Below are 15183 nucleotides of genomic sequence, written 5' to 3'. Positions count from 1 at the left end.
CTCAACAAAATCCCTTTCTGTGTGATCTTTTCAAGTGTTTGTTAAAAAAAAAAATCAACCATCGGGACACCAAGAATCTCTCCAAAGGTAACAGAACCTGAGAAGATAATAACTAAGCGAGACCTCTGCACATTTGGCAATTTTCCAGCCAATTGACAGCAAGGCAAACACCTGCTGTCCTGTCTGCCACAGTCCTCTTGTCAGGGTTGGCTGCTGTGCCCTGCACCTTTGTCCAGCTCCGCCCAGCGCTGTCTGGCTGGGGCCCCTCTTGTCTGTCCATCCACCTCGGAGTCAGCTCTACCCCTTGCTGAGATGGGGCTGCCCTGGCTATGGCTGTGGCTGAAGCGGCTAGGAATATTCCTGCAGGTGGCCGTGGAGGTGGCTGTGAGCAAGGTGCTGATGACACTGTTCCCAGAGAGAGCCAAGCAGAACATCCTGGCCATGGGCGAAAAGACCGGCATGGCCAGGAATCCCCGATTCTCTCCCGACAACTGGGTCCCGACCTTCTTCAGCATCCAGTACTTCTGGTTCGTCTTGAAGGTCCGGTGGCAGAGACTGGAGGACAGGGCTGAGCTTGGGGGGCTGGCCCCTAACTGCACGGTGATCCGCCTCTCGGGACAGAAGTGCAACATCTGGGATTTCATTCAAGGTCAGCAGGCTGCTTCTGCTTGGGGGCTTGGAGCAGGGGGGCCAGTGGGGTGGAGAGGTAAATTGGAAAACACCAAATTTTCTATCACTACTCAGGCTGCTCCTGTGGGGCTTCCTGTCCTCCTGCTCAGGAGCGGAATTCTCCAAGGTTTTCTCTCTCAGCTGGTATCTCTCCAGAGTTCATATCACAAGCTGTCCATTCTGGCTTTCCAACCCCTGGATGTAGGCAGCTCATCTTTATCTGATGAAATCCTTTTCAGGCTCTAGTCTGACATACAGTGCCACTTCCTACAAGAAGCCAGTCCTGACTTCCCCAGGTTACCCTTGTTATATGCCAACCAGCATCTTCAACTTTACTTAACAGCACTGAAGGTTTGCAGCTATGAATGGGTACCTAAGTTTCACCTGCCACCTCACTAGCCTATAAATTCCACAGCAGGGACCATAGCTGCAACCCACTACAGTGTCCCATGTCTGATGTGGGCACAGAGTAGCAAGAGAAAATCTCTCAGCCCTCTGGCCTCTTCCCCATCTGCTATAAAGGTCTGTCTGGGTTCTGGAAGCCCTAACTAGTCCTCACTGCTCCTCTCTCTGACAGAACTCTCTACTCAAGTTCCTGACTCTTTTCAGACTCCACTTGACGGCTGCTAGATCACGTCATCCTAAGTTTGCGGGGATGGGGGTGGGGGGTGTCCTGTGGCATCCCACATCTGCATTCAGAGGACCCCTGGCCTCAGATTGGCATTCACTGTCCTCCCTGGTCAAGCTTGGAATGTTCACCCTAATCTTTCACTAGAACTCCATTAGACCAATGTGGGGCTTTGCCCACCTGGGCTTGGCTTCTCTGTGCCGTTGCAAACACCATGAAATGATTTGGAACACCGTGTGTGTGTGTGTGTGTGTGTGTGTGTGTGTGTGTGTGTGTGTGTGTGTGTGTGTGTCTAGCCGCTTTCCTCTATGCACCAGCTCTCATCCCTCATCCTCTGAGATGCCACCTCAGATCTCTCTAGCGACGGAGACCCTCTCTCCCTTCTGGATCCAGGCTTCTCTACCTGACCCTCTCCTCAAAGAACTGCCACTTCCTACTCGGTTCCCACCACCCCTGCTCCCCACCAGCAGAGCTCCTCAGGAAAGAGCTGTGCCGGACTCAGTTAACCCCCTGGTTTCCGAGACACGGGGGTAACCCAGTGCTTTTCACTGCATGTTCTTTGGGACCCAAGCCCCTAGGGAAAGCTTCACTACATAGAGATCCCCAGCCAAACCAGTATGGAAACCCCACATCCTGTGTCAGTTCCTGTGATGACATGAGACAAGAGGGCATGTGGCGGGTCCAGAGAGGTTTGAGACTTAAAAGCAGATCTGTAAAACAAGCCCCCACTCCCAACACTCCTCTCTCTCTTCAAGGAAAGCCTTTGCGCAGTGGGCTGATTCCCAACACCACCCTTTGGGAAAATGCTGCTCTGACGGCGCCCTCTTGTCCCTAAAAGGGGAATGGAGAGACCTAAGAGGCTGAGCTGACTGACTGACTGATTGAGTGGCCAATCAGACCCAGGATCACACTTCTTACTCCCCTTTTTCAGTGAGCCGTCCCTGCCCGCGCCAGACTGTCTGCTAGACCTCAGGAGCCTAGGCAAGAACCTGCTCCTAGGCTCAAGGGCTTTACGGTTCCACAGCACAGAAGGATGGAACAAGCTAATTCAATGATCCTGTGAAATACAGGGGTCAGGGAGGGCCGGGAGGGTGGGAGGGCCAGGAGGACCTGACTGCCTTTAGGACTTGGAAGGCTTCCTGGAGGAGGTGTGTTTAGAATATGAGGAGACTGTTCAAAGTAGAAGAGGAAGGGCAGGTCTGTCTGTCCCCTTCCTCCCTCCCCCCTCTTCATTAATGATTTTAAAGTATAACATGAAAAGAATCTCAGTCAGCCAACAGTTTGCACACGAGCACTGACGATAAGGACAATGGGCCAAAGCGACAGCGAAACCCTGTCTCAAGAGAAAAAAAAAAGAAAGAAAAAGAAAAAAGAAGAATAGGAAGAGCAGCTTTTATGCTGTGTCTGCTGTGTGCCAGACACTGGAAGAACAGAGCAATGTCCTGGGTGTTTATCCGAAGATCAGGTCCTTGAAAGTCACCCTGCCTCAGGGCCAGCTCATGGAATCCAGGGTATTAGTTAACTGTCCATTCTGACTTAAAAAGACTTCAGCTTTCCAGGCATGGCAGCAAACACCTGCTGTCCAGCACTAGGGAAGCAGAGGCAGGAGGATTGGAGTTCAGAGCCAACCTGGGATGTGTAATGAGAGCTACATTAAAAACCACTGGTTGGGGATATGCTCAGTGGTGGGGCAACTTCCCTAGCATACCCAAGACCCCGGGTCTGATCTTCAGTACAGAAATAAGAACGCGTCAGGCATGGTGATAGGTGCCTGTAATCTTAGAACTCTGGAAGTGGAGGCAAGGGGATCAGAAGTTCAAGGCCATGCTACCTTGAGAGTTGTAGGCCACCATGGTCTACATGAGATGCCCATTAAAATAAAGAAAGTGGGATGTGGTGAGCTGGAGAGACGCCGCTGCAGCTAGAATGGTTGCTGCTCTTCTAGAAAGCCCAAGTCTGGTACCCAGCACCCACGTTGGGCAGTTCACAACTGCCTGTAACTCTAGTCTCAGGGGATCTATCTACCTCTCTGTTCTGGTCTCTGCAGACACCCGGACACATGTACACATGTGTGTACACACACACACACACACAAATAAGCCCTTTTTAAGAAAAGATAAAGGAGTGTACACTTTGTGCCTGATCCCTGCAGCTGCATCAGAGAAGAAACCATGTGAGAGGCCGAGCTAGACCACCTAACCTTCATTTATAAAACAGAGTTGGCTTTCAGCACCTTGACCCGGTGTGCCCTGAAGTCACTGGCACTGGTGAAACAGACATGAATGCCGCTGGCCTCTGCCCCAGTATGCCCGAGGGAGAAAGATGGCCCTGAGCAAGGATGCACACACACAGTATGTGTGCACTCCTGAGCACCACACATGTGCACAGCGTAAACTTGGGTCTGCAGTCTCTCCAAGTGCACAGAGGATGGTTTCTCTAGGGGACAGCCTGGACCAGAGGCTCAGGTGCTGGCCCGGGAGGCATGAGCATGAGCCCAGCCCAGCGGCACTCTAGAACTGTTTCCTAGTTATGCAACACAGCCGACCTAACTTCAGGTCCTTACCTGACACCCTCACGATGTGGACTGTGGCCTGTGGACACCAGCAGGACACCAGACATGAGCACCCATCATTCCCCTTTCTGCTGCCAGGTCAGCGGGGCACCAAGTGTAGACTTTGCCCCCCCCCACTACTCATCACCATGACGACCACTCTCTGGATAAGTAAACAAATGAGTCTGTCCCTTTTAGGGCCTGTTGAATTTTTGCCCACTGAAAGCAACATTCCGGAAGACTAACATTTCGAGCTGGTCTGACCTGAAAGCACTTTTCTTATCTGAAGAGCGAGTCTCTAGGGTCATTACAGTCCAGTGATCAGCCACTCGTCAGTGTGACTGGCCTCGGAGCCTCCCCTGCTAAGGCCGGGGCCTCCCTGTCATGTGGTAAGGGATCATCAGGCAATCAACTCTTAGAGAAGGCCCCACTCTGGGACCTCCTCGGGCCACCTAGGAAAACAGTCTGCAAGCCAAACAAGGAGGGCTTTGTGTCTGCAGAGAAACCAACGTGGCTACCTCTCACCCTGAAGGCTGAAAACTTTTTTATTTAGCATGTGTTTACATGTACACATGCCACAGTGCACACGTGGGATCAGGGGACAACACAAAGGAGCAGGTTCTCTCCTTCCACCACGTGGGTTCTGGGAATCTAACTGAGGGTGTCAGGCATGTCTGCAAGCACCCTTACTTCTGAGCCATCTTGCTGGCCCCGTATTAGAATATTATAACCACTCATGCTTCTCCTTTTCCTTGACTATTAGAACACTCAAGGTCAAATTACAGCTCTGTCATAATCAATGCACAGTGGCCGGGGACCCAGCTCACCATGTTTGAGGCCTTGGGTTCGATCTCCAGCATCACCAAAAGCTAAGCTGAATTTCCAAAGGCACATAGCACCCGAGAGCCTCTTTGCCCTGTTTTCTCTCCTGTTCTACACTTCTCAGAAGGCCAGGATCTCTTCCCTTGGTTACTATTTACTATTTCAACATACATGCAAGCTGCTTCAAATCCTGTGCAGAAGAAGGGAGATGTGTAACTGGTGACATGAAGTGCAAGCCAGCTGAGGAGCCCTCTGCCACCATCTAGCAGCCTGTCCTTGGGTTCTGCCTGCCCCCTGCCTGTGCACTAGCTGATGCTCCCACCTCTCCACTGCTGCCCGCCCCCTACCTGTACACTAGCTCATGCTCCCACCTCTCCAGTGCTGCCCGCCCCCGCTGCTGGGGCAGAGGGCATTCCTGCTTCTTCCGTCTTCCACATAGCAAAGCTGGGCACTGTCTCATCAGTCACACAGAATAGGGAATTCCACATGAGAGAAAGGACTAAGGTCAGACGGGCAAGAATTACAGCAAACACCTACCACCCTTGCCTTACAGCTCCAGGACTTCCCACTGCAGCTAGAATAATACCCAGCGGCTCCTGCTCTGGCCCATGGCAGTCTATGCCAACTCTGTCCTTGGTGCCCCCCTGCCAGGTTCCAGACAGCGGTCTTGCAGGGCCTTAAACAAACTGGGCTCTGTCCCTCCTTGAGGACTTTGTCCATTGACTGGCTTTGCCTGGAATGCCCTTCTTCCATTCCCAGGGCTGGTTTGTTCCTGCCCTTCCCCCTCTCAGGTTGAATGGCCGCTCCCCAGAGGCCCTCCCTGCTCCACATGCCTGCACTGGGTCATTCCTCCAGGATCTCTTTCTTAACATTTGTAACAGTTTCACAACACTTCACTTACTGTCTACTGGCTTGTGGCTAGTCTCCCTGCTGAACACACCTCACTGTACATGGCGTCTGATGGCCTTCCCCACAAGCTTGAACCTCTGCATCCAGCTGGGTTTTCATCCTTGCGTCTATATTTAGTTGTTATACCTTGTGGGACAATGGATGAGCTCTGAGGGCTTGGACCCTCAGTCCACACAAGTACAGCCTTTTTCTGAATGCCTGAGGCATGTCCTCTGGGTCTCACTCTGCTATTGCTGGGTGTGCCTTCTTGCTCCCACAGTGGCTGCTTTCCGGCTCCCACAGTGGCTGCTGCCACCTTCTGCTCCAGAAGGGGCAAGATCACTGACCAGGAAAGGCAGGATCTACTATGTTCCTGGCTGAGAACGTTTTGGTCTGGAGGGGATGGGAGACACATGCAGAAACCCACTGAACTATGGGGCTGCAAGATGACCATGGGGGCCTGTTCATACCCTTCCAATGTCCTTGGCTTAGGAGAGGATGGCATTAAATAGCAGTGTCCCAGCTGATGAGAGAGACCACAGAAAGCATGAGGCATCTGCTAAGCAAATTTAGCAGCATCAGCTTTGTTTCTGAAGATTTCATTTTGCAGCAGGTCCCACCCCTGTTCCCTTTGAGATGCGCTCTACGCTGTTTCTCTACCCGAGAGCTCAAGGAGTAGATACAATGGTGTACATTTGCTGAAGGTCTAGTTTGTACCACGTACCGTATTAAGGCCTTAGCAGCATTAGTTTACTTAATCTTCATAATGATGCTGTAAAGTGTGTATTCTTTTAAGATTTATTTTTTTATTGTATGTGTATGTGTGAGTGCCTGTGCATCTGTATGTGTACCAGCTGTGTGCCTGGTGCCATAGAGACCAGAAGAGGGAGTCTGATCCCTGGAACTAGAATTGCAGGCGGTTGTGAGTCACCTAATGTCCTCTAATGTGGGTGTGGAGAACAGAACCTGTGCAAGGTCAGGAAGGGCTCTAAACTACTGAGCCATCATCCCAGCTTCCTGTAGAATGTGTATTATCATGTCCATTGTGAAGGGAAACTGAGGCACTTTTCATAGAAAGAGCACTGACTTCTAAGTCCATTTGAACTTCACTGCTGACCTGCTGTGTGTGGGTGCTGAAGCAAGTTCATAAATTTCAGATGCTTCGTGAAAATGAGAGAGAATTGCCAGGCCTGGTGGTGCACTTAAGAGGCAGATCTCCGTGAGTTCAAGGCCAGCCTGGTCTACATAGTGAGTTCCAGGCTAGCCAGAGCTACATAGTGAGACCTTGTCTCAGAGAGGGGGGTAACTGCTCACCTAGAATATTAACAACCACACTGCATGGGGGATGGATATCTGCCTACTTTATAAACTGTGGTCTGAGGGGAAGGGACTCTTCTGCTATTTTAATTACCATCTAGCATCTACAAAGGTCACCGAGACCCCTAACAAAATGTCTGGTTTCAGGGGACAAAAGCCAGGCTTAGCCCCCAGTAGCCACGGTGTGTAAGCTTGGGCGCTACACTATGCCCAGGACTCATCCTGCAGGGACAAAAGGGACTCATCCCACAGGGCCAGAGAGGACAGATTTGCATGCAGGAGGGAAGATGCTACATGCAGAAAGAAAACTGTGCAGGTTGTAGCTCCCAATGGCTCCTTCTGTTGCAGGCAACCGACCGCTGGTGTTGAATTTTGGCAGCTGCACCTGACCTTCGTTTCTTTTCAAATTTGACCAATTCAAGAGACTTGTAGACGACTTTGCCTCCACAGCAGATTTCCTCATCATTTACATTGAAGAAGCTCATGCGACAGGTACAGAGACTCTGCCTCCTCTCCTCCCACCCCTCTCTCTCCCATCCTCTGAGCCCACCTTATAGTTGGCGGGGGAGGGGGAGGAGGAGGGAGGACCAGAGAAGCCCTGCACTGGCTCTCCCACCACCTCTTCCCCGCCCCACACAGTCTGCTTTTAATCAGGGCACACAGAGCAGAAGTCTGAAGAGGAACATAGACAAGGGCGGAGGGGGGGGGGCGAAGGGGGAGTATGTTTCAGGGAGGGCAACTGGTTTGAACTCTTTTACTAGGAATTGAGACCTGCTGTGTCACAAATGAACATGGCTGCCCTATAGCTATTTTTCAAGATATAGCCTAAGATCACAGAGACATTATGCCTGTCTGGATCGTAGCTCACCAAACTTTAGGGAGGCCCCAGGCTCCTAGGGGCCCTGTGATGGCAGACACCTTCACAGATCTGGATTGAGATCTAGGAGATGACTGCCTCTGGAGTGAGGACCACACTCAGAGGAGCACTGCTATAGGACAGCTCTTACCCGAGGAAGCTCCTGCTCTCGTTCACATCTGGGGGACAACTAAAATATCATGGGCTAGTAAGGGCGTGGGTATGCGCATGCTCTTCTCTGCAGTTTTATTTCTAAAGAACAGCTTAGGCAGCAGGAGCTCAAGCACAAGGCACAGTGACTCTCTTTGTGAGCAGTGGGCCCTGGGCAGCCCACTGAGATCTATGAGAGTCTCCATAGCTGACATGAGACAGGGCATGGACAGTCCCCAGATGACAGAACTGATTAGGTCCTGGGGTGGCACTTCTCAGACTTCCATAAGGTCACCTGGAGATCCTACTAGGATGCAGGAGGACAGGAGTGTGGCCAGGTGGAGCCAGGGCAGCTGGTCCAGGGACCACACTTTGAGTCGGGAGGACCCAGCTTTTATTTCCAGAAGAACAAGTTGCTAGCTGTAGTGGGGGTGGGATCACCCCCAGCACTGGCTTGTGGTTCTGATGCCTGCTGCACTTTCCCTGAAGTCAGACCCAGTAAGTCCCACCCTTTCCAGAGCCCAGACCTGTCCACCTGAGCCAAGGCTTCCTGTCGCCACCCTGCCGTAGTCACCCCTGCGTCTTGCTCCCTTGCAGCAGACAGTTCTTCCTCCCCGCCTCATGCTCTGAGATGCTTTTTTCTTTTTCTTTTTCTTTTTTTTTTTTTTTTAGTTTTTCGAGACAGGGTTTCTCTGTAGCTTTGGAGCTTGTCCTGGCACTAACTCTTGTAGACCAGGCTGGCCTCGAACTCACAGAGATCCGCCTGCCTCTGCCTCCCGAGTGCTGGGATTAAAGGCATGTGCCACCACCGCCCGGCTTTCTTTTTGATTTTCGAGACAGGGTTTCTCCGTAGCTTTTTGGTTCCTGTCCTGGAACTAGCTCTTGTAGACCAGGCTGGCCTCGAACTCACAGAGATCCACCTGCCTCTGCCTCCTGAGTGCTGGGATTAAAGGTGTGCACCACCACCGCCCAGCTCTAAGATGTTTTTTTCTGTCAGTTACACAGAACTAGACATGAACTTGAGAGAGAAAGTGTGCAGAGTCAAGTGTCCACCAACCCTAGGGGCTCAGGGTCTGTAGCCAAATTCAGTTGGTTGGCTTTCCCATGTTTATCCAGCTAAGATGCATGGGCACAGGGCACCAGGGTGTGGTCACAGACTGGGTTTTAGACCTGGGTGTGAGTCCTACTCCATCACATGCTGGCCATATGACTTTGGTCAACCTTCAGGCTTGTTTCTCTGCCTTAGAGACCATGTTCAACCTGCACTGGCTCTGCACTCAAGCTGGTGCCGGAGCCAGCGAGAGGGAAATAAGGTACCTGCAGCTCCTCCTTCCTGTAGGCGCTCAAGCTGGAAGACGCTAAGGACCCTGGGATCGAGCTTGAGGGTGATAGAGAGCCATCAAAAAACCTAGGCAGGAGAGTGGCAAGGCCAGGTTTGCATACTGGAAAGAACAGCATTGTGAGAAAGAGTTAGGGAAGGGAGGTTGTCTAGATTCCACAGTAGTAGGGTTCGTTGTTGTTATTGTTGTTGGTTTTCCCAGACAGGGATTTGCTGTGTAGCCCTGACTGTCCTGGAACTCGCTCCATAGACCAGGTTGGCCTCGAACTCAAAGACATCCCCCTGCCTCTGCTTCCCAGTGCTGAGATAAAGGCGCGTGCCACCACTGCTCAGTCACTCAGTCAGGGTAGTATAGTAGTTCTTAAACTGTCTTTACATTAGAATCACAGAGAAGACTGTGAAAACACACACTTCAGAAACGTTCCTCTATGGCCTAGGGCAGGTCTGGGAATTCCGGTGACTAACAGCCTCCCAGGGGGCCACACACCTGGATAACCACTGCTGTGACCTTTGGCTTTAAATGCAGTTGCGGCACCAGCAACCTCAATAGCTACACTCTCCCTGACCCCTCTTCCTCTATCAGAGCCCGGCATAGCTCAAATGTAGGCTAACAATCAAGAAACACTTTGCCCAACCGTGTCTCACCCGAGGTCTGTCAGTCAGCATCCCAGGTAGCGCATGAGTTCTCTGGTAACCCCTGTGTGGCCTTGCATTTCAACTCTGACAGGAGACTTGACTGATCTGCTATGTTAAAAGTGGGTGGGACTGAGACCACGGTCACTGTGTGTCACATCCACAGGGCTGCAGCCTAACCTTCCTCTTGCAGATGGCTGGGCTTTTAAGAACAACGTGGACATCAGGCAGCACCGGAGCCTCCAGGACCGCCTGCGGGCGGCACACCTGCTGTTGGACAGGAGTCCCCAGTGTCCTGTGGTGGTGGACACAATGCAGAATCAGAGCAGTCAGCTCTACGCAGCTCTACCCGAGAGGCTCTACGTGGTACAGGAGGGCAGGATCTGCTACAAGGTGACCTGGGCTCAGAGGTCCAGGGAAGGGTAAGGGGTTGGTGTCCCAGGGGCAGAAGAGGGAGAGCCATATCTCATTGCTTCTCACCATGTGACCTGGGAAGATCCTTTCACCTCAAAGCCTTCCTGTCTTCTCTGTTGCAAAATGAGATTGGTCTCCACCCAATGTAATGTGAAACGTGTTCCCGAACATGCCAGTATCTGAGCAGAACTGCAACCTCCTGCCTCAGCATCCAGAGTCTGGCTTAGTCCTTATCTCTTCTTCTTGTTTAGTATTTATTATTTATTTTATTATTATTTATTTATTTTATTATTTGTTATTTGAGACAAGATTTCTCTACATTGCTCTGGCTGTCCTGGAACTCACTCTTTATCCCAGGCTGGCCTTGAACTCACAGAGATCCACCTGCCTCTGCCTCCTGAATGCTGGGATTAAAGGTGTGAACACCACGCCCAGTCTTTATTTTTAATTTTTTAAATTACATTTTTATTTATCTTCCATGTGTGAAGGACAGCATATGCATGCCACTGTGAGTGTGTGTGTGTGGGGGGGGGTGGTCAGAGTGTAACCTGTGGGGGTCAGTTTCTTCTTTCACCAGATGAGTCTTGATAGTCAAACTCAGGCCATCCAACTTGGCAGCAGGCCATTTACCCACTGAGCCATCCCAGGGGCCTTTGGCTTTAAGATGAGTGGGAAAATGTTTCTATTTTATCCATGGTGCTCAGAGAAGGGATAACTTGCCCAAGTCACCAGGCAAGCAGAAGAGGAAGGCTCTGGAGCTGTCACTGCTGAGAAGGACCTGGAGACTAGAAGCTAGAAATGAAGTAGGAAAATGACTTGGAACTGAGTCAAGCCAGCCTCCTAGCAATGGTTTCCTAGCCACAGTTCCCCCCTTAAGGTCTCTGTCGTAAGAGGGTAATCATAGCTGTGACTCATCAGGCACAATTTGCCTACCTAGAAGGTAAAAGCTAAAATGTGTAGTTCTGAGGGGATTTCAAACCTTGAGAACAGACTAGGAATGCCTAGTCGCATAAATGACAAGCTGCCTCTATAGTCTGCTGGCAAAACAAAGAACAGTCTACAGATGGAGCCCCAGGGTGCAAGGGTCACAGTAGAAGACCCACCTTCCCTTCTCCCTGAAACCTCATCTTCTGATGCCACTATTAAGGCAAACTGAGCACCGAGTCCCTATCCTGCTGGGCAGGTATAAGAAATACAGAATGCACTTAAAATGACCCCTGACTTATGTCAAAGGGATCCGTAGTCTAAAGGCTAAGAAAGATCCAAACAAGAGCAGTGGCTATGGAAAGATGGGTTAGCCATTAAAGAGCTTGCCACACAAGCACAGGGCCTTGAATTTGGTACCCAGATCCCATGTGAAAAAGCTGAGCCCAGTGGCATGCATTTGCAATCCCCATGCTGGGGACTGGAAACAGGCAGATGGACACTGCCCTGGACTGACAATCTCACACAGGCATCGTTACTGGGTTGCCAAGACTGTAGGCAGGCAGATCCCTGGGACTCTGTAGCCATGGAGTCTAACCTAATTGGTAAGTCCCAGACCAGTGAGAGACCTTATCTCAAAAGACAAGGTTATAGCTGGAAAAATGGCTCAGCTGTTAAGAGCTTGTTCTGCTCTTCCAGGGGACCTGAGTTCAGTTCCCAGCTCCCACGGCAGGCAGTTAACAACCTCCGGTAACTCCAGCTCCAGGGGTTCTCACACCTTCCTTTGGACTCCAGGAGTATTTGCTCTGGAGTGCACATCCCCCTTTCTATATAGAGGATGGGAAGAGAGAGTCAGAGAAAGAGAGAGAGAAAGGGGGAGGAAGGAGAGAGAGAGGAGGCGGTGACGTTAAGCTGCTGAGAGCTCTAAGATCCAGAGCAGAGGTCAGTGAAGCTTTTCTGTCGATGAGTAAATATTTTACTTTATGAGCCAAGTTTCTGAATCCACAGCAATTTGACGCTGCTGTTAGAACACCGGAGCTGTTGAGGGCAACATGGAAATGAAAGAGCGTGGGTGTCAGGATTGATCTGGCTCTCAGATTTCAGGTTTCCAGCTTCTGAGGGAAGCACAGGCTTTTCTGAGGATTTGGCCTGCTTGGTCCTTGAGCTGCATGAGGAGGGAAATTTGTTGAGAATATCGAAAGCAGGTGTGGGTAAGGTGTGAGGCACATTAGGGAAAGGCATGAGGAGGGAGGAAATTAAGCATTTAGACAGCCAGAGAAATTCATCTTCCCCCAAAGGCCAAGAATAGTCACAGGAAGGTTTTGAACAGGACAGGCATGATCTGATCAGATCTGCACTTTAGAAAGATCACTGATGTCTGTGGAGAGAGAACAAAGGGATTGGGGACAGAAGGCAGAAAGTACCACAGTTGCCCCAATCAGGATGGAGAGGACTGAGTGAGGGCGGAGGGTCTGGGGAGTCAGAGGCGGTTCTGCAGAATGGAAAGAACTCAATGTGAAGGTTGGTGTTGCAAGGACTTAGGGTTTTGTCCCCTTCTCCTAAACCTCTGTCATTTTGCCTCTGGCCTCCCTCCTAATTCCCTGCCCAGTCTTCAGGTTAAATGTTGGTGACACTCTCCACAATTTCCCTGAGCAGCGTGACCTACCTCAAGGCTGCATCTGCCCTGTGTTGACAACTCCGTAGATATCATTAGCCCAGATCTCTCAGCCAAGCTGCAGACATGACATTGGATGGGATCGGTGACACCTAACTCGTCTCTCTTGCAGGGTAAACCTGGTCCTTGGAACTACAATCCAGAGGAAGTCCGCGCTGTCCTGGAAAAGCTTTGCACTTCATCTGGACACACGCCTCAGCTCTAGGGAACCAACAGGGTTCCCCAAGCTTGGCACTCCCCCACCCCAGTCCAGGTGTCCTTTATCTTTGACCTGTGTTCCCAGCTGAACTACCAGCTCAGATTTTTCTGATCTAAACAAGTAACTCCCAGGGAGGCAATGTAGGTCGCAGCAGACAACCAACACAAATCGTTACAACCAAAAAATAAAGCAATACTGAGCAGTTGGCAAAAGTCAATGCTCGGCTCCGTGCTTTTCCCACAGTGGAGACCAGCGCAGTGCGCAGCATCCTCCGGCAGCAGGGCACTGAAGCGCCACCGGCAGACTTCTGGTGTAGTGACTCTTCTAATGGTGTCAAGAGCTCCGACGTGGCGTCCTCAACATTCAGCCAATCCATCTGATCAAATTTGTCACTCTGAGAATCAATCATTTAAAATGCAGAACAGTTCTGTTTGTGTGTATTTTTTTTTGTACCAAGCAGGGGTTATATTTCTACTTGTTAATGAGAGAGAAAGTGTGAACCAAAGACAATAGAAACCCTTTTCTGGCCAAAAGATTGGAATCAGTTGGTATCGTTAGTGGTAGGTGTTTCCATGGCAACACATATCTAATTCTCCTCAGGTTCTCTGGTGCTGACCAGAAGCTTCATAACTTTCACCAAACCGAACCACAGGCACCAGCTAAAGCTGCCATGCAGGCCCTGTTGAAACTCTGTCCCACTGACTCACATGTCTCTTAGTGGTCCTTTGTGTTAGATGACATTGGACTGACGGGCAACCGTGGGTCCACCTGTTGTGACTGCTTCTTTTCATATTTGCTTATGATGGTCACAGTGTAAAGTACACACAGCTGTGACTTGATTTTTAAAAATGTCATAAGAGGCAACAAGCTAACAACAATTAAAATCTGTCTATTTTGAGTGGTGTCAGTGTGATCCGGACATCTTCTTTTTTGACTTGTGTTGGCCTGATCTATCTTTTGTGATACCCACATGTCACTTCATCAGCTGAACTAACATAGGCTGGAGGGGTTTCGTTCTAGAGGAAGAACACTCACACATGGCCCATGTCAGATGTGTGTATCGTCTTGTGAGAGTTGCTGGAGGAGTGTAACTGTTCATATCACAACAAAACGCCTTTAAAGGTGAGGAGAGAATGCACGTGGGAAACACACCAGCATACAAACAGCTTCTCCTTGACTTTGCCTTGGGGGCTACACTTTAAACATTTTAGTGTTGCCTTTATTTATCCATTTGGGTGAGGCAGGATCTAGTTATAGAGTCCAGATTAACCGTGAATTCACAATCCTCAGACTCCAAGTAGGAACCGAAGGTGTGTATAACTGTGTCAAACCATTTTACACTTACATGTACTTGGTTTATTTCATTTGAGACAGTGCCTCACTTATCTCAGGCTGGCCCCCAACTCTAAGATAGCCACAGCTACCCTCAAACTGATCCTTCTGTCCCCACCTCCCAAGTGCTGGGGATAAAGGCGTGTGCCACAATGCTTCACTGCTTTACTTTCAAAAAAATTAGGCCAGGTATGGTGCTGCACACCTTTGATCTCAGCACCTGGGAGGCAGAGCCATAGGCAGGTGGATCTCTGTGAGTTCAAGACCAGCTTGGTCTACATAAAGAGTTCCAGGCCATCCAGGGCTATATAGTGATACTGTATCTCAAAAAGAGGGTAGGGCTAGGAGGCCCTGTTGGTCAGAGGTTGCAGTCTCCCATGGCCTGGCAGCTCTCTCTGAGCTCGGCAACATGGAGGACTCCCTCCCATCAGTGGAAGGTGCCCCATTCTCTACCTGACCTTATTTGGAGATCTCCCAGCCCGGATGCCTGACTTACCTGGGTATGACCCTTGATGCAATTTATTGCAGAAGTCTTCCTCCTGCTGCCCACGGTAATTAGACATTGTGTCAGGAGCTTTACAATAGGTTCATGCTTCCACAGATGATAACTGAGACTTGTACTAGGAGCTTCACGAGAGGAGCATGCTGTTTAATGCAGATTAGGTGATGCCTCAGCCACTGTCCCCGTCCTTTAAATCTCCCCTCACTCTGGAATCAAGTTGAGCTAGCTCACTGAAGCAATATCCCAGAAGGCTCTTTCTGTCATGGTCAGAGACCATACAAAGT

General features: G+C 50.4%; 1 protein-coding gene across 3 annotated transcripts; it reads left to right on the top strand.

Moving 5' to 3' along the window:
* Positions 1-312: 312 nt before the first annotated feature.
* On the top strand, positions 313-13812 carry Dio1 (iodothyronine deiodinase 1). Of its 3 annotated transcripts, none has more exons than XM_075945295.1 (4): positions 313-457; positions 7224-7367; positions 10047-10246; positions 12979-13812. In XM_075945295.1, the coding sequence occupies exons 1-4, from the start codon at positions 313-315 to the stop codon at positions 13069-13071; spliced, it is 582 nt and encodes a 193-aa protein (XP_075801410.1). In that variant the 3' UTR covers positions 13072-13812. The 3 variants fall into 3 exon arrangements, with proteins under 3 accessions (XP_075801410.1, XP_075801408.1, XP_075801409.1); XM_075945293.1 differs by having other exon boundaries at positions 313-649; XM_075945294.1 differs by lacking the exon at positions 7224-7367 and having other exon boundaries at positions 313-649.
* Positions 13813-15183: the final 1371 nt, after the last annotated feature.

This window comes from Microtus pennsylvanicus, chromosome 13 (assembly GCF_037038515.1).
Source record: "Microtus pennsylvanicus isolate mMicPen1 chromosome 13, mMicPen1.hap1, whole genome shotgun sequence".
Classification (NCBI taxonomy): Eukaryota; Metazoa; Chordata; class Mammalia; order Rodentia; family Cricetidae; genus Microtus; species Microtus pennsylvanicus.
This window is presented reverse-complemented; position numbering and strand designations above follow the sequence as displayed.

Excerpts from the sequence above, each read along its gene's own strand:
- Dio1 (XM_075945294.1), top strand. The coding sequence starts at position 313 with ATGGGGCTGCCCTGGCTATGGCTGTGGCTGAAGCGGCTAGGAATATTC. Across the intron at positions 650-10,046 it reads CATCTGGGATTTCATTCAAG|ATGGCTGGGCTTTTAAGAAC; the intron begins GTCAGCAGGCTG and ends TTCCTCTTGCAG. Across the intron at positions 10,247-12,978 it reads AGGGCAGGATCTGCTACAAG|GGTAAACCTGGTCCTTGGAA; the intron begins GTGACCTGGGCT and ends TCTCTCTTGCAG.